Source organism: Pezoporus flaviventris, unplaced genomic scaffold, assembly GCF_033815535.1.
Source record: "Pezoporus flaviventris isolate CSIRO_AGI_PZ_B2104156 unplaced genomic scaffold, CSIRO_AGI_Pfla_v1 ptg000023l, whole genome shotgun sequence".
Classification (NCBI taxonomy): domain Eukaryota; kingdom Metazoa; phylum Chordata; class Aves; order Psittaciformes; family Psittacidae; genus Pezoporus; species Pezoporus flaviventris.
The window spans coordinates 18,960,259-18,974,309 of NW_026892571.1; the positions used below are offsets into that span (position 1 = coordinate 18,960,259).

General features: G+C 49.6%; 1 protein-coding gene across 4 annotated transcripts in view; it reads right to left on the reverse strand.

Annotated features, from left to right (window-relative positions):
• AFF4 (ALF transcription elongation factor 4) overlaps positions 1-12,560 on the reverse strand; it is a 49,477-nt gene extending 36,917 nt beyond the window's left edge. Inside the window, exons 1-2 of one of the 4 annotated variants that reach the window (XM_061457139.1) lie at positions 12,184-12,386; positions 11,600-11,670 (exon numbers count right to left, since the gene is read on the reverse strand). In XM_061457139.1, the coding sequence (XP_061313123.1) occupies positions 11,600-11,649 (50 nt within the window). In that variant the 5' untranslated portion in view covers positions 11,650-11,670; positions 12,184-12,386. The other 3 variants (XM_061457137.1, XM_061457138.1, XM_061457140.1) reach the window with 3 other exon arrangements.
• Positions 12,561-14,051: the final 1,491 nt, after the last annotated feature.

Sequence of the window (14,051 nt, forward strand, 5' to 3'; positions counted from 1 at the left end):
GTTCAGATGAGAAATGGGTGGATTATTCACCATACAGGAGACTGGGCACACAGAAGCAAGGGCTGCATTGTGGCCAAGGTAAATGTTAACAGCCAGCAACAGGATTTTGGAAGCCAAATTAAGGAGGCAGTGTCTAACTTCAGCAGTTGCAATCCAGCTCATTTAAAACCATGTCTGAAGTCCATTTCTAAACCATACTATTAAAATAGCTTAAACTGTTTACATCCAGGAGGAATTTGCTTTGATGTCATTTACTAAAGAGATCTTAAAAGGCCCCAAACCACCCGCTCTTTAAAATGTCATAACTCTGTACAAAAGTATTACACGGTAATGAAGCATCTGCTCCCCCCTGCCCCCGATAACCTCACGCTGAAATGTTCCCAGCTCTTTCTCTTTGTAGAGCACAGCTGTGAGCATCAGCTTCAGTCCTTCCTTTTTGTCCTGTCTCTCCAGCAACAGTAGCGCAATGGGGAACTCCAGGAAGCCACAACTCCCTGCTCTTTCCTCCTCTCGGTCGACACAAGGTTCATTCCTTCATCAGTTGCCACTGATGCAACTGCAGAGGCAGGTGGCACAGATCCCCCAGAGCAACGACCCAGCAGTGGCACTACTGATGCTCAAAGGACAAAAGCATCCCTAAGACTGAAAGCTGTGACACAGCAAAACCACAGTCTACTAAAAGTGTCCTCTTCTGCACCAATCAGAACCCCAAGTCAGGACCACGAGTCAGGTAAGACAGACGAGGCTCCACATACTCTTGTTACCAATGACCAAGCCCACAGAGGGAAGCTCATCTGTGCTGTTAGGAGAAGCAGATTTCAACATTGCCTTCCCAGTTTTTACATTTCTATTTGCTTCATCGCCACAACTGCTGTCAGGATACGAGGCTGTCTTAAAACCAAGGCCATGATACTCCTTTTGACATCATCTGAAGCTCAAGTCCTGACATCCTACAGCTCAGAAGACAAGACCAAAAGCCCTACAGGCTCTACAGAGCCCTGCCCTCCACTGGGGATGCAATTGCGTTTCTCACTTAAATCTCAACTCAACAAATCTCAGCCCAATTCAATATCACACTCAAGATTCTCCTCATCCTTCCCATTCTCCATCACTGGTAGATTCTATAGCTTCTATAGTGCAACGATGGACCATCAAACACAAAACCTTTACATGCAATCTCTTCATGTCCACACAGGCTAACAAAAGCAGGTTCCAATACTGTTGCCCAACCATATTCTGCAGTTTAATTGGGCAGAAAGTTAATAAAGGAATTCCTGTGCCTACTTGTCCTTCTGTTTAAACTTTGAAGCCAAGACAATTGGTGTTTAAGTTTTATTAAGCAATAGTTATTCAGACATCCAACATTAATCGGGCTATTATAGTTCTGACTTCCTCACGTTAATTTACTGTCATGAAAGACATCATGACATTTGAGTGCTATGAACTCTGTGGCATTAGGACCAAGAAAGGATTCACTTCACAGAAGTTCTCAGATAAATATGCTCTGTGTAAGACTGAAAACAGCAGACTGTCCTAATGAGGTGCCATATAAACTCAAAGTGAAAAGGCAAAAGGGAAAAATCCCATTCATTTCAAGGTTCACCTCCTTCTTCTATCTTAACAGAACTACATTAAAAGCAAGGAGAGAAAGGTTATCAAATGCATTACCCAGGTTTAATTGCTCTTTCCTGCCTTACTGAACCATCACCTGCCTGCACTGCCCCACCAGACATTTACCTCGGACATCCCACCATAGCTGCAGGCATTCTGCTGCATAACGTACTCAAATGAACATAAGGGGCTGAGATACATTCTGCCACTGCATAAACCACTTGGGTCTTTTGCAAGTGCTCGCAGCAGGAAGGTCTCTTCCACATGACAGAGCTGTGTAAGCACCGATAGCATCTCTGCCTCTTCCCCTTGCTCTTTCAAGCACAGCTTGTTTGCTAAATACAGCTTTTATTTGATGCATCTGCACCACGCGATCATCAGTAATGAAGTATTTTGGGGCTCTGAAACATCCTGTGCCCAGCTCTACCTGGCACTTAAAGCAAAGGCAGGTTTTAAAACTGGACTGTGTATTTCAGCTGTGGTTCCAAGTCCCTGGTCCAAACCAGCTCCTGCCCCTCACCACTCTCCTGGTTGTGCTGACACAGCATTTCCTGGAGCTGGGTCAGCTGAATGGGAGAAATCTGTGCAGGTTCAAAATAGGTATTTTGGGGGCAGGGTTATTTTTAAGCACAGCTGAGCCTGAATGCCCCATGGTCCCCAAACCAGTCATATCAGCATCAGCAGAAATAAGTGACCTGCTTAAAGCAAAATAACACTAAAAAAATCCAAACAAATACACAGAAAACACCCAAAATCCACAAAAGTCTCATGAAATTACAGCCTGCGTGTTCTGCATCGCTGTATCACAGGCAGACTTTGTCTGCAGCAAGCAATGTGGTTACAACTGATGAAACAAGAGGAGGAGGATGCTGGAGAGCAGGTCAGCAGTTAAGGAACTACATCTGATGATTTAACCCTGTTCAGAAACAGAGGAAAACACCTGATCCACGATTCTGAGTACCAGAAAAGATAGAATAAGGATTTTAACTCCAATTCCCAGTTTTCAGCCCTTCCTGTATACAGGAATTTTACCAAATGCATCGCTATTGATCTGAAAAGACACGAGAGCTCCAAGACCTGGATAACTTCCTGATAACGTAAGACTCTCTTTTTAAATGCAAGTACAGTGAAGATAGGGGACACCCATGAGTTAAACTCTGGGAAAACCCACAGGGCAGAGGAGGATTTAAAATGTGCAGACAAAGCAAAACGAATTTGGAAGCGAGAGGAAGGGACCAGAACTATCCAGAGAGGCAGGCTGAAATGCAGCAGGAAAGCCACGGCTTTGATGTGCACTGCTTCTAAACAAACGCTAGTTAAAACAGCTGGGAAGTTTGAACCTTTCATCCCACCTATCAAATGCCACCTGCGTTTTACAATCCCTGGAAGCAGATTGAGGAAAACGTTACGACTCCAGCAACCACCGACTATCAAGACATTTAGTGAAATATCAGGAAAACAGGGGATAAATGTTAATTGAACTATATAAACCCTTTCATTAGAATGTTACCTTTCTTTCCCTGAAGACATTAAGATCTTTCTTGTTTCCCCCCAAAGTACTTACAGCTTTTCCTCTTTTCTGGATATGGCCTTAAAACTAAGGTCGTGCTCTTCACCGGTCTATCAGGCTGAAGCACAAGAAGACCAAGCCCCCAGAGACAGCCCAGACAGAACACACGTCACAGTGCTCCCTGTTACCGGGGATCCCGTATCCCAGGCAGGGAAGCTGGGAATCAAATGGTGCCTACCCAGACCAAAGCCTTAACTTCTGCATTTAATAACCAGGGAAGGTGATGTGCCAGCTGGTTTTGAACTGCTGTCCTTACACATTTTTAGCTATAAGCTAAAAGACTTGACAGACATGAAACTACAAAACATGGAACCGCAACAACGTCTGTACTTTAAAGGCAGCGAGACCCAATGAATCCTGCCACCAGAGAAAGACGTTGAGCTTCGTGCTGGATGAACTTAACGAAAACCACAAGCAAGCTTGCAAAAGCCTTGTCAAGATTCAGTTGTATTTCAAAACCCTCAATGGCTCCTAGGGAGGCTGTCAGCGTGTCAGTTTGTTGCAAAGTTAAACCCGATAATGGCTCTGTTAACAGATAAAGCTGCTTTCAGCTGCTAGAGAACACGAAATGCTTCTCATTGCTGAAGCTTCCAGGGGTATGGCGGACAAGCTAGCTTCAGCGAAAGGGCTCTGTTGCCTTAGGCACCTGGCACGGATGGCAGCTCCATGCTGTTGGTTGAATTAACTGAATTCTGCTAAGTACGAGCAGGGATTAATTTTTTTAGCATATAATTCACTATTTACTTATACATAATAATGTAAAAAAGTATATTAAGTTGTATAATGGATTAAAATAAATTGCATGAATACAGAGTACGTTCCTGCTAGCAAGAAACCCCATTATACCAACCAGCGAGATCCCAGTTCTGCCTGCTCTGAAATAGAAACCACACCAGGTTTTGGCCAACTTCACTTTTAAATCACGTCTGAATGGATTTTAACATCCCTGGAATAAACACATGTGGGCATGTGCCATGAAGAGAGAGCAGGAGGAGCAAATATACGAGTCCCTGTCATCACCAGTGCTCCCCTCAGCACTGTCAGAGCAAATGGGAATTGCATTTAGCAATAAAAACCCCAAATGTACTAAAACAAACAAAAAATCAGCTCAGCACGGATGCAGCAGGAGGATCTTGCTTCATGTGGCCATAAAAGAACACAACTTTTTCCTTAAACAAAGAGAAAAATCAGTGAAAATCATGACAAGGGGAAAAAAAAGAGCACTTGTTAAAGCACTTGCCTGGTAAAAACACAGCTAACATCATCACTGGCCAAGGATGTGTCACAGCACTGACTTCTTACCAGAATGTTTCCCCTTATTAAACATAATTGGTGCAGATATCTCAGAGGAAGTCATCACTGCTCCAGGAGAACCTTTCCACCCTTTATCTACAGCAGAGTTTTCACCGTGTTAGATCAATGTTTTAACACGATGCTCTTTATCCTATCAGCATCATTAGGACAAACTTACATACAGGGGTTCCCAAACTTCACCAGTCGATTTAGAACACTGTATAAAGCAGGTCCAGTGGCCACAGCCAGCCTGGCTTGCAGGTGCTAAACACCAGAGCCACTGACACAAACCACATGAGAACTGGAAGGTTTTAATGGTAAATCCCAAACAGAAACCGCCAGCTCCCACCCACCCAAATCTACAGAAACCTACTCAAAACACACAAACAAAGCCATCAGTAAGCTCTTTCCCATACAGGACCACCCAGCACATCAAAAAGAGACATGAGAGAGGAAGAACATGAGTCCATTTCATCTTTTTTTGGCCAATCTTTCTGCTTTAAGGGCCTTGAAATCACACAAACAAAATAACACCAGGACAACTTTATCCAATCAAGCGTTTTTTCAACCACAGCTCTTCCCATCATGTTACTGTTCTTATGTATGACCAAATACAGCACAACTCACTAAGTTACATTTATAACATGCTGCTCCATGAAGTCCTTTAACCCATTTCTCCATGTTCTGTTTTCCTGAAGTTCCATTTTCAGAGCTGGACTTTGACCAAGCCAGTTTTTAATTACCCTTCACTAAGGAAGTGCTTGTGCTAATGGCAATGGAAATTTACACTGGCAGACTGGGGATTTCTTTTTCTCTCCAGAAACTCTGGTTACTGCTCTGCCCACAGAATACAGTGCGTCACCCCCAAACTACAGCACATCACCCCCAAGATACAGCACATCACAAACGACAGCTCATGACACCCAAACTACAGCTCATCACAAACTACAGTACATCACCCCCAAGATACAGCACATCACAAACTACAGCACATCACCCCCTAACTACAGCTCACCACAAAATACAGTGCATCACCCCCAAACTACATGCCCATTTTGACGTGTTTTTTTTTGTTTGATTTTACCCTCTCTTATAGGGGAAAAAAGAAAATAAAATCACAGAATCCTTCAGGTTGGGAAAGACCTTTATGATCATTGAATCCAACCTTTACTCCAGCACTGCCAAGGCCACCACTAACCCATGGCACTGAGGGCCTCATCTACACATCTTTTAAATACCCCCAGGGACGCTGACTGCAGCCCTGCCCTGGGCAGCCTGAGCACCCTCTGGGGCAGGAATTGCTCCTCAGCTCCATCTAAACCTCCCCTGGTGCAACTTGAGGCCGTTTCCTCTTGTCCCATCCCTTGTTCCTTGGAAGCAGAGCCCAGCCCCTCCTGGCTCCATCCTCCTGTCAGGCACTTGTAGGCAGCTATCAGGTCCCCCCTGAGCCTTCTCCAGACTGAACCCCCCAAGTCCTCAGCTGTTCCCCATCACACTTGGGCTCCAGGCCCTGTACTAGCTCCGTTCCCTTCTCTGGCCCCACTCCAGCACCTCAATGTCTCTCTTGTAGTGAGGGGCCAGAGCTGAACACAGGATTTAATGTGCGCCCTCACCAGTGCCCAGGGCAGGCGACGGTCACTGTCCTGGCCCTGCTGCCACACTGGTGCCCATACAAGCCAGGATGCTCTTGGACTTCTTGGCCACGCTGCCAGCTTATCCACCGAGCAGGTCACCTTGTATAGAAGGAGATCAGGTTAGTCAAGCAGGACCTGCCTTGCACAAGCCCGTGCTGACTGGACCTGATCACCTGGTTGTCCTGTACGTGCCACACACAGCACTCAGGATGATCTGCTCCATGAGCTTCCCAGCACCGACGTCAGGCTGACAGATCCTCCTTCGGGATCCTCCTCCTCACCCTTCCTGCACACAGGCACATTTGCTGACCTCCAGGCAACCGGGACCTCCCCTGTGAGCCAGGAGTGGTGATGAGGATGGAAGAAGGCTCAGTGAGAGCTTCCATCAGCTTCCTCAACACCCCGGAGTGGATCCCATCTGGCCCCAGACACCTGTGTGTATCTCAGTGGTGCAGCAGGTCACTGACCATTCCCCCTTGGATTACTGACCTTGCTACCCACCTTCTTCCAAAGGTCACAAACTCTCCTTTGGTCCCTGAATCCCAGCCAAAGTTCTCCATTTGCCAGGCCAGTCTCCCAGCACATGGGCACAGCCTGCTCCTGCACCTGGAAAAATTCCTTCTTAAGATTTCCTTCCCACTGCCATTAGCTCCCCTGCAGCCAAACCATAGGATGATAACCGCGGACTCCTACCTCCTCATCCCACTCACGTTCACAACTTGTGCGCATCAAAGCCTGATAAAAGCCATTTAAGCACTTTCACCACTGAAGCCTCTTTAATGTCTTTTGGAAATGAAATGAAATGAAATGCAGAAACCAAAGAATACAGGTGAAGTCACAAAGGTGTACAAGCCAGCTCAGCCACTGAGCCTTCACAGTAATGCCAGCACGGATGGTGACATACACAGGAGTAAATGGTTAGTATTTTGAAGCTTAATTTATACCCAAACATTGCAGAGAACCGATATAAGTATGAAATATTAACTGAAAAGCAGACACTCGCAGCAGGAGCACAGTGAGGGAAGTGCAGTCCAGGTGCCTGCTGCACACAGCCCTAAGGCACAAGAGGGGAAGAGCACTGAACACAAGTGCCTGTGGGGTCAGTCCCACAACTTGTGTGCAGGTTCCGCGATGCTGGAGGCCCAGTTACACTAACATTGCCTTTTATGGCTGCGGGGTGGTTGCACGTTTATCTGTGAGCCCGTGTCTATCCATGGGGAGGTGCCTGCAGCCTCGCTATCTCCGCACCGCGCGCAGCCAGAACAGCCACAAAACATCTGCTCTGTTCTCATATTTACTTAGTTTCTGTGTCTGAAGCACGTTCCCATTTCTCACCTTGCTGCCTGATGACAGACTCGAGGTAAAGGTTCACATGGACCTGCTGCACTTGAGTGAGAAAGGAGAAGAGAGACCCTTCGCTGGTGTGAAACGTCAGCAGGAACCAAAACTGTTGAGGGGGTTATCTAATACGGGGCAATTTCCCTTGGAGAAACCTCAGAATGTGAGCTAAGGACAGGTTTAAACAATTCCTCCTCTCTGAAGTGTGCTTTCCAGCAAACCGCTGCTTAGAAACACCACGTTCCCAATGTTCGCTTCTAGAACTTAAACATTCTGTTACGGCTTTTGTAAAGCTGGGAAGTGTTTGTAAATAAATCCATGCGTGATTCCACCACAGTGAGATAGCAAGGACCCAGCTTGGTTTCCTGGAGATAACAAAGTTACAGCAAACCAACCCTTGGTGCCTTCACTTCACCACCACACGCAGTGGGAGTTAGGGTTCGCAGAGCACTGAGCTCAGCGATCTGCATTGGTTTGACACATTCTCCACCGCTCTTCCCAACCCCAGCAGTCACCCCTGAGAGCTCCAGAAGGGCACACACGTTCCCAGGGTTTGCTTCTGCCCCTCCATGAGCAAGCCACTAAAACCTGAGGGAAGTTTTGAGTCCAGTCCAAAAGACAAACAGCTTGAAGCTGCTCTTGGGAACTGACAAGAGCAGGGGACGCACCAGCCCTCTGCAGGCAAATAAACACAGGGCTCACGCTGACAAGAACCTCACCATTGTTCTGGCCTGTTGTCTCTCTGTCTAGTCCTCTGGCCCTGGTGGAGTACTGGAAATGAATAGCCAGAAAGCCCGGTGAGGCTGCACGGGACTACACCTATCCACAGGGAGAGAATGGGATGATGGAACAGTCTCTCCTGAAAACAGGGCCGTGACAGGATTACACTGAAAGTACACTCTCTATTTGTGTCATTCCAAAAGATGGCAAACAACAAGTAAATAATCAGGAAATGCTATGACACAAACGCTAAGATGAGCTGTAAAAGAAGTCAAAGGGGGCAATGAGAGGTGCAGGGAGGTATTGCTGGGACCGGGCAGCTCAACTGAGAAGTGCAGGAAAGCTTTGGCTAATGAGCTGTTAACAGAAGAAAATTAGTTCAGGACTTGAGGGCAGAACTTCTCTTGTTCAGTGTTTGCACAGGACAGAGCACAAGGAGACACTTTTCTGCCTGCTGGTACCTGGTGCTGCTGCCTGTTAATAAACCAGGTTTTACATTCACCTGCAAGAACTAAGGACTCAAGGAAGGCCAAGAGACACGACAACTTGAAGATAATGCACCTGGGGAGAAAATACAGGTCATTCCATTAGGGAAAAGGGAGGTTTGAAACACAAAGCTGGAGAAAGAAACCTGGGAAGTAGTCAGGATGTGGGAGCGCAGGGAGATGGCAGGCACCAGATCAGACACACAAGTGCGTGACGCAACATCACAGCTCCAGGGAAATGGAATTCTGGACAGCACGTCCGAAGCTGGCACAGCTCCAGAGGAGGAGGCAAGCGCTGTGCTGCAGCACTGTGCTGGGCACCTCTGCAGGACTCGGGGACAGCTTCAGCCTTTCATTTCAGGGAGCTCTAGAATAAACCTGCATTCCCAGGGGAGAAAACACGCAGTAAGAGAGCAGAGCTACCTTAAACACTCAGGCTGACTAAACTGAGGAGAGCAGCTTCATGACAGGAAGGAGCACGAGCCTGTGCAGTTATACTTCCTAAGCAGGGACAGAGACCCTATAATTTCCCAAGCTGGAGAGCATCTCATTAGTCATTAGTAGCTGCAGAGAAGAATAATGGCCAGGTAAGTTCTTCCATCTTCCGTTTTGCAATTCTACGAACCTGATTCCTTATTTTAACACATTTTAGCGAGATAATGTTACATACACCCAACCCTGCTCTGCAACAGTTACATCTAAATGTAACCTGTTAAGTTTCCTGACTCATCTCCAAAGAGACCCTCTTCACCCTCCAGCCTCTCCATCTTCCCCAATTTGAGGTGCTCATTCCTCACTGCTTAGCAAAGATGACACCAACATTGCTTCTTTCTTGATACAAACTCCAAGACAGACATTAACATTGCATGACAAAGGTAGGTGGGCTTAAGTTATTTCTTAGCCTCTGTTGAAGGTAACTGTGAGATTCTAGGAACATGGCAGAAAGGAAACATGCCTGTAGAACAAACCACACACGAGTAACAATCTGAAATGATGTGGCCATGAACAGCTCCTGCAGCAGAAAAGAAACCTCAGTCAGTAGTCTCCAGACTGCTCTTACACCCTCACCCAGGTAGACCCCAAGCAGGACTAACCTTCCTCCCAGCTCTACACACACCTTGCTGCTGATCTGGAGCAAAGGGTAAGGGCAGCGATGGTTACAAAACCCACAGAATGAGAGGATGAGGAGGAAGGAAAGCGTCAGAAGTGGTTATGAGCAGTTAGAGCAACTTCCAGAAGCACTGAAAATACAAGGGGGGTCATGGACAGACCCTCACTTGTTCACAGAGTCCCATCTGCTTCAGAAGACACTGTGAACCATGCTCTCGGTCAGTAACGCACAAGTCATGTCTGCCTTTAGTCATATCCGACATCCAGGAGCAACCACGGTGGAAAATAAAGTGCAGCAGCACATCCTTGCCAGCAGCCATGAGCTAGAAAAGGAAGAAGGAACTAGTGCCAACTTATTATCTACCAACTGTGAAGTCAGGACAGATTTCTGCTGCAACTATTTATCTACAAAACCCAAGCTACACAAAGTGGATGGCTTCTGCAGATAAAAACACGTGGCATCTTCCCATTAGATAGCTGGGTCATAAGCACACAAAAGCATCTGTATCTTCCAGCTCACTAAAAAGACAACCTAAGCATCCAAGTAATATTCCACTGAGGTTTTATCATGCTTTATCAAGTTCAGATCATTGTAACTGGGAAGTAAAACACTCAAATATGAGCTCCTTTTTTTTTCTGGCTGCTCTGTGCCTTCCTGCACAAAACCTACCCCAGGGGCTCAGTCTATGTTTGAGACACAGGAGAGAAGTCAGCAAACAAGAACTGCAGAGATGTCGAAAGGAAATAGCAGGGACCTGAACCTGCTTTTGAGATTAGAGTGGAAATGTACAGTTTTCTTTCATCACTGTCAAAAGTGTTCAACAGGGGAGAGCTTGCTTGTGCTCAAAGCTGCAAATCCATTGCAGAGCAGTTAGGAAGTCTTTACAATTAACAGCAACACATTAATAAAGCCAAGATACTAATAACGCCAAAGGGTAACATTTTCTTTCTTTCCTTCTTTTCAACAAGAGCTGCACTATTACCATTACAAACCATTCTCTAACTCCAGTATAACACCCCTATAGGGCTGCATACACCCCGCTGCGCCGAGGCAGAGGACACAACAGTAGCACTATGGATTTAATAACGTTTCTCTCATTTGGAGGTGATAACAAAATGTCAAACCCAGGGTACAACCAGTGCTCTGAATGTCGCAATCCTGCCCCCGGGGCCCAGAGCTCCGTGTTCCAGCCTCTTCACAGAAATTCCCACAAGTTTCAAAGAAACACCAGGAACCAGAAGCTCACCCCTGGGAAGCTCAGTAGCCGGAAGGGAGCTGGCAATAAGGTGACAACAGCACAGACTTGAGCAGAACAAGTTGATTTCAGACTATGGATGCTGAGGAAGCGCCCGCTCAGCTCGCACGGAGGCAAAAGACTGACAGCAGTGGGACCACAGGAACGGTTAAAACCCTCTGTCTTCATGAGCAAACGATCAAACAAGACCATAATAAACCTTGTGAAACAGAGGGACCCACACCTTTTCAGGTTGTATTTGAGATACAGGTACAAGCATTCAGTTCCCCCCCCCCCCCCCCCCGAAACAAAGTTAAACACTTTCTCATTTCAAGAGGTGAATGAAAGACACAGCAAGTGAAATCACCAACACCTGCATCACCCCTCTCGACGCTCTCCTGCTTTGTTCTGTTCACTGGAAAGCTGGAAACCCCAAAGCACACGTCAGCCCCGGCTCCAGAAACGTTACGTGACGGCTTCTCTGACTACACAGCACCACACGGTCCTCACCAGGGCCGGTGCTTTACGTAACTACATCTCGTCACTCACAAGGAGGATGCGATGACGGTGTGTCAGGAACCCCGGGAGTCTCCCTTCACCTACCCAGGGCCATTTCCTATGGCCACCGCAGCACCCATCCTGCCCCGCTCCATCTCCCCAGAGTAGCTCAAGGCCTAAAACGCAGGGAGCAAAGGGGAAGGAACAAAGCCCTGACGTCAATTACTGGAAAAGGACCGAACCCAAAGGCCGGGAGAAGGGAACGCACCGGTTCCACGAACCGCCCCGCACGTCCCTTTCCTCGGGTTTTGCTCCCCAGCGGGAGGGACGCGGCGGGACCGGCACGGCCCCCCCTGTGCCCGCCGGGTCTGTAACTCCTCCAGCGTCTCACTCGCAGCGTGCGGAGAAGCCACGATGTGAAGCGGGGGAGATGCGCCGCGGAACGGGCGCTCCCGCCCGCCCGGAGCCGCAGCCCGGCGGGGCGGGGGGGGGGGGGGGGGGGGGGGGCGGTGCTTTGGGAGCCGGGCTGCGGCTGGGAGAGCTCCGAGCCCGGGGGTGGGGGGGAAGCGCGGGGTCGGACGGCGGCCGCTCCGCTCCGGGATCCCGCCCTCCATCCCCCCCGCCGGCGGGGTGCCGGTCTTGGCGGGCGGGCCTGTCCCCGCGCGTCCCCACCCCCGGCCGCGTCTCACCTCCGTTCGCCGCTCCGCTAGGCCCGGACCATTTCCTGGCTGCCGCCACCGGCCCGCCGGGCGGGGAGAAGGGGGTGGGGGGGAGGGGATGGGGGGCGTATGGAAGCGCAGAGGCCCGAGGGAACGGGGGCGCCGCCGCCGAGTCACCGACAGCCCGGGGAGCGCAGGGGCAGGCCCGGCCCCGGCGGGGAATGAGGCTCGGGGGAGGGGGAGCGGCTCACAGGCGGGAGGCGACGGCGGCTCCCCAGGGGTCCCGCCGCTCCATCGCGGGACGGGGCCGGGCTGGCGGCGCGGCGAGGTCGGCCTGGGCAGCCCTGCGCCCCTCGCCGGGTCCGGCCTCCGTCCCTGCGCCCGTGGGGCCGGGCCGCGGCTCCTCCCGCAGCCGGGCACTCGCGATACCCGGCAGCCCCCGCGCCACCGCAGCCCCGCCGCCGCTCACGTGACCTACCGACGGGGCGGGGGGAGGGAACGGTTGGGGTGGGGGGGAACACACTCATTGAGCACGTGACCCCCGCGGTGAGGGGCGGGGCGTGCCGAAGCCACGCCTCCGCGGCGTGCGTCACTTGTCGGCGGGCGGGGCGGGAACGCTGTGAGGGGAGCGGGGCCCGGCGGCGGGAGCGGGCCCGCGGTGCTCGGGGGCGAAAGTCACAGCCCGTGTTGTTACCCGGTATCCCCGCTGCGGCTGCAGCGAGCGTCCGACACCCGAGCCCAGGGAGAGGAACCGATGGGTGCCTGAATGCGAGCGGACCCGGTTCACTGGGGATCCCGCACCCGCAGTACACCTGCAGCGGTACCGAGCTTCAGGAACGAGCTTTAAAGTCATGTCCAGGAGAGGCTCCTCTAAAAATAAACATACGGCTACACTCTATAAACATTTCGATTCGATTAAAATCCAAACAAAACCTACTTCTTCCACATAAACTGGTTTGAAATGTACGGGAACATTGGGGTTGTGCTTTCAAAAGAGGTCATTACTCGGTGGAAAGAGTTCATTTGTTGGAAATAGTTCATCATTTGTTTGGAATACATAAGGCAAGTGCAACAGAATGGTGGGAAACAACCCAAAAGGCACTTTTCCTTTGGCACAACAAACTCCAGAACCAAAATACAGCCTCTGATGCTATGGCTGCGGAGACCCTTCATGCAAAAAGCACTGTAAAATGACACAGTACCAGTGGAAACCCAGAGCCAGTCTGACACGGCTCGTAACTGGTTTACTGGCGGTGAAATCACGTTTGTTGTGATCCTGAAATACAAGCGGCACCGCAACAAAGAGTGATCAACCCGGCCTACCTGGGAACCAAACACAGCTCTGGCTCCCCTGCTTCACAGGGGCAGGGGGGGCAGAGGCAGCTCCTCTGAGGGAGTAACACAGCTGCGCGGAACAGAACAGAAAGCAACGACGCATCCTTCCCATCGGCTTCAGCGGTGTCGATAAGGTCATGTTCTGGCAGCGACATTTCTGGCACACCGCGTCTCAGCAGCCAAGCGTACTCTGCTGTTATTTAACCTGCTCCACTGGAAGGTGTCCCTTGCCCATGACAGGTTTGGAACCAGATGGCCTTGAAGGTCCCCTCCAACCCAAACCCGTCTGTGAATCTGTGGTCGTGGTTTGTATCGCAGACACACACATCTCGGTTAACGAAGATCTGCCTCTGACAACTGATGTCTCGGGCTCTGGTTAAAGGCAGAGCTCGAGCAAATACAATTTCATACAGCAAATTAAGCCCATGGGGTTAAAATAGGTGGAATCATTTCTTTATAAATCAAATCCACTCGATAGCAAAAGTCCAATTTGTTAGAGTCCTGCCTAAGAAAATAATCAATCCACAAGAGACGGTGTAACACTGAGGGTCCTAAAACCTGTT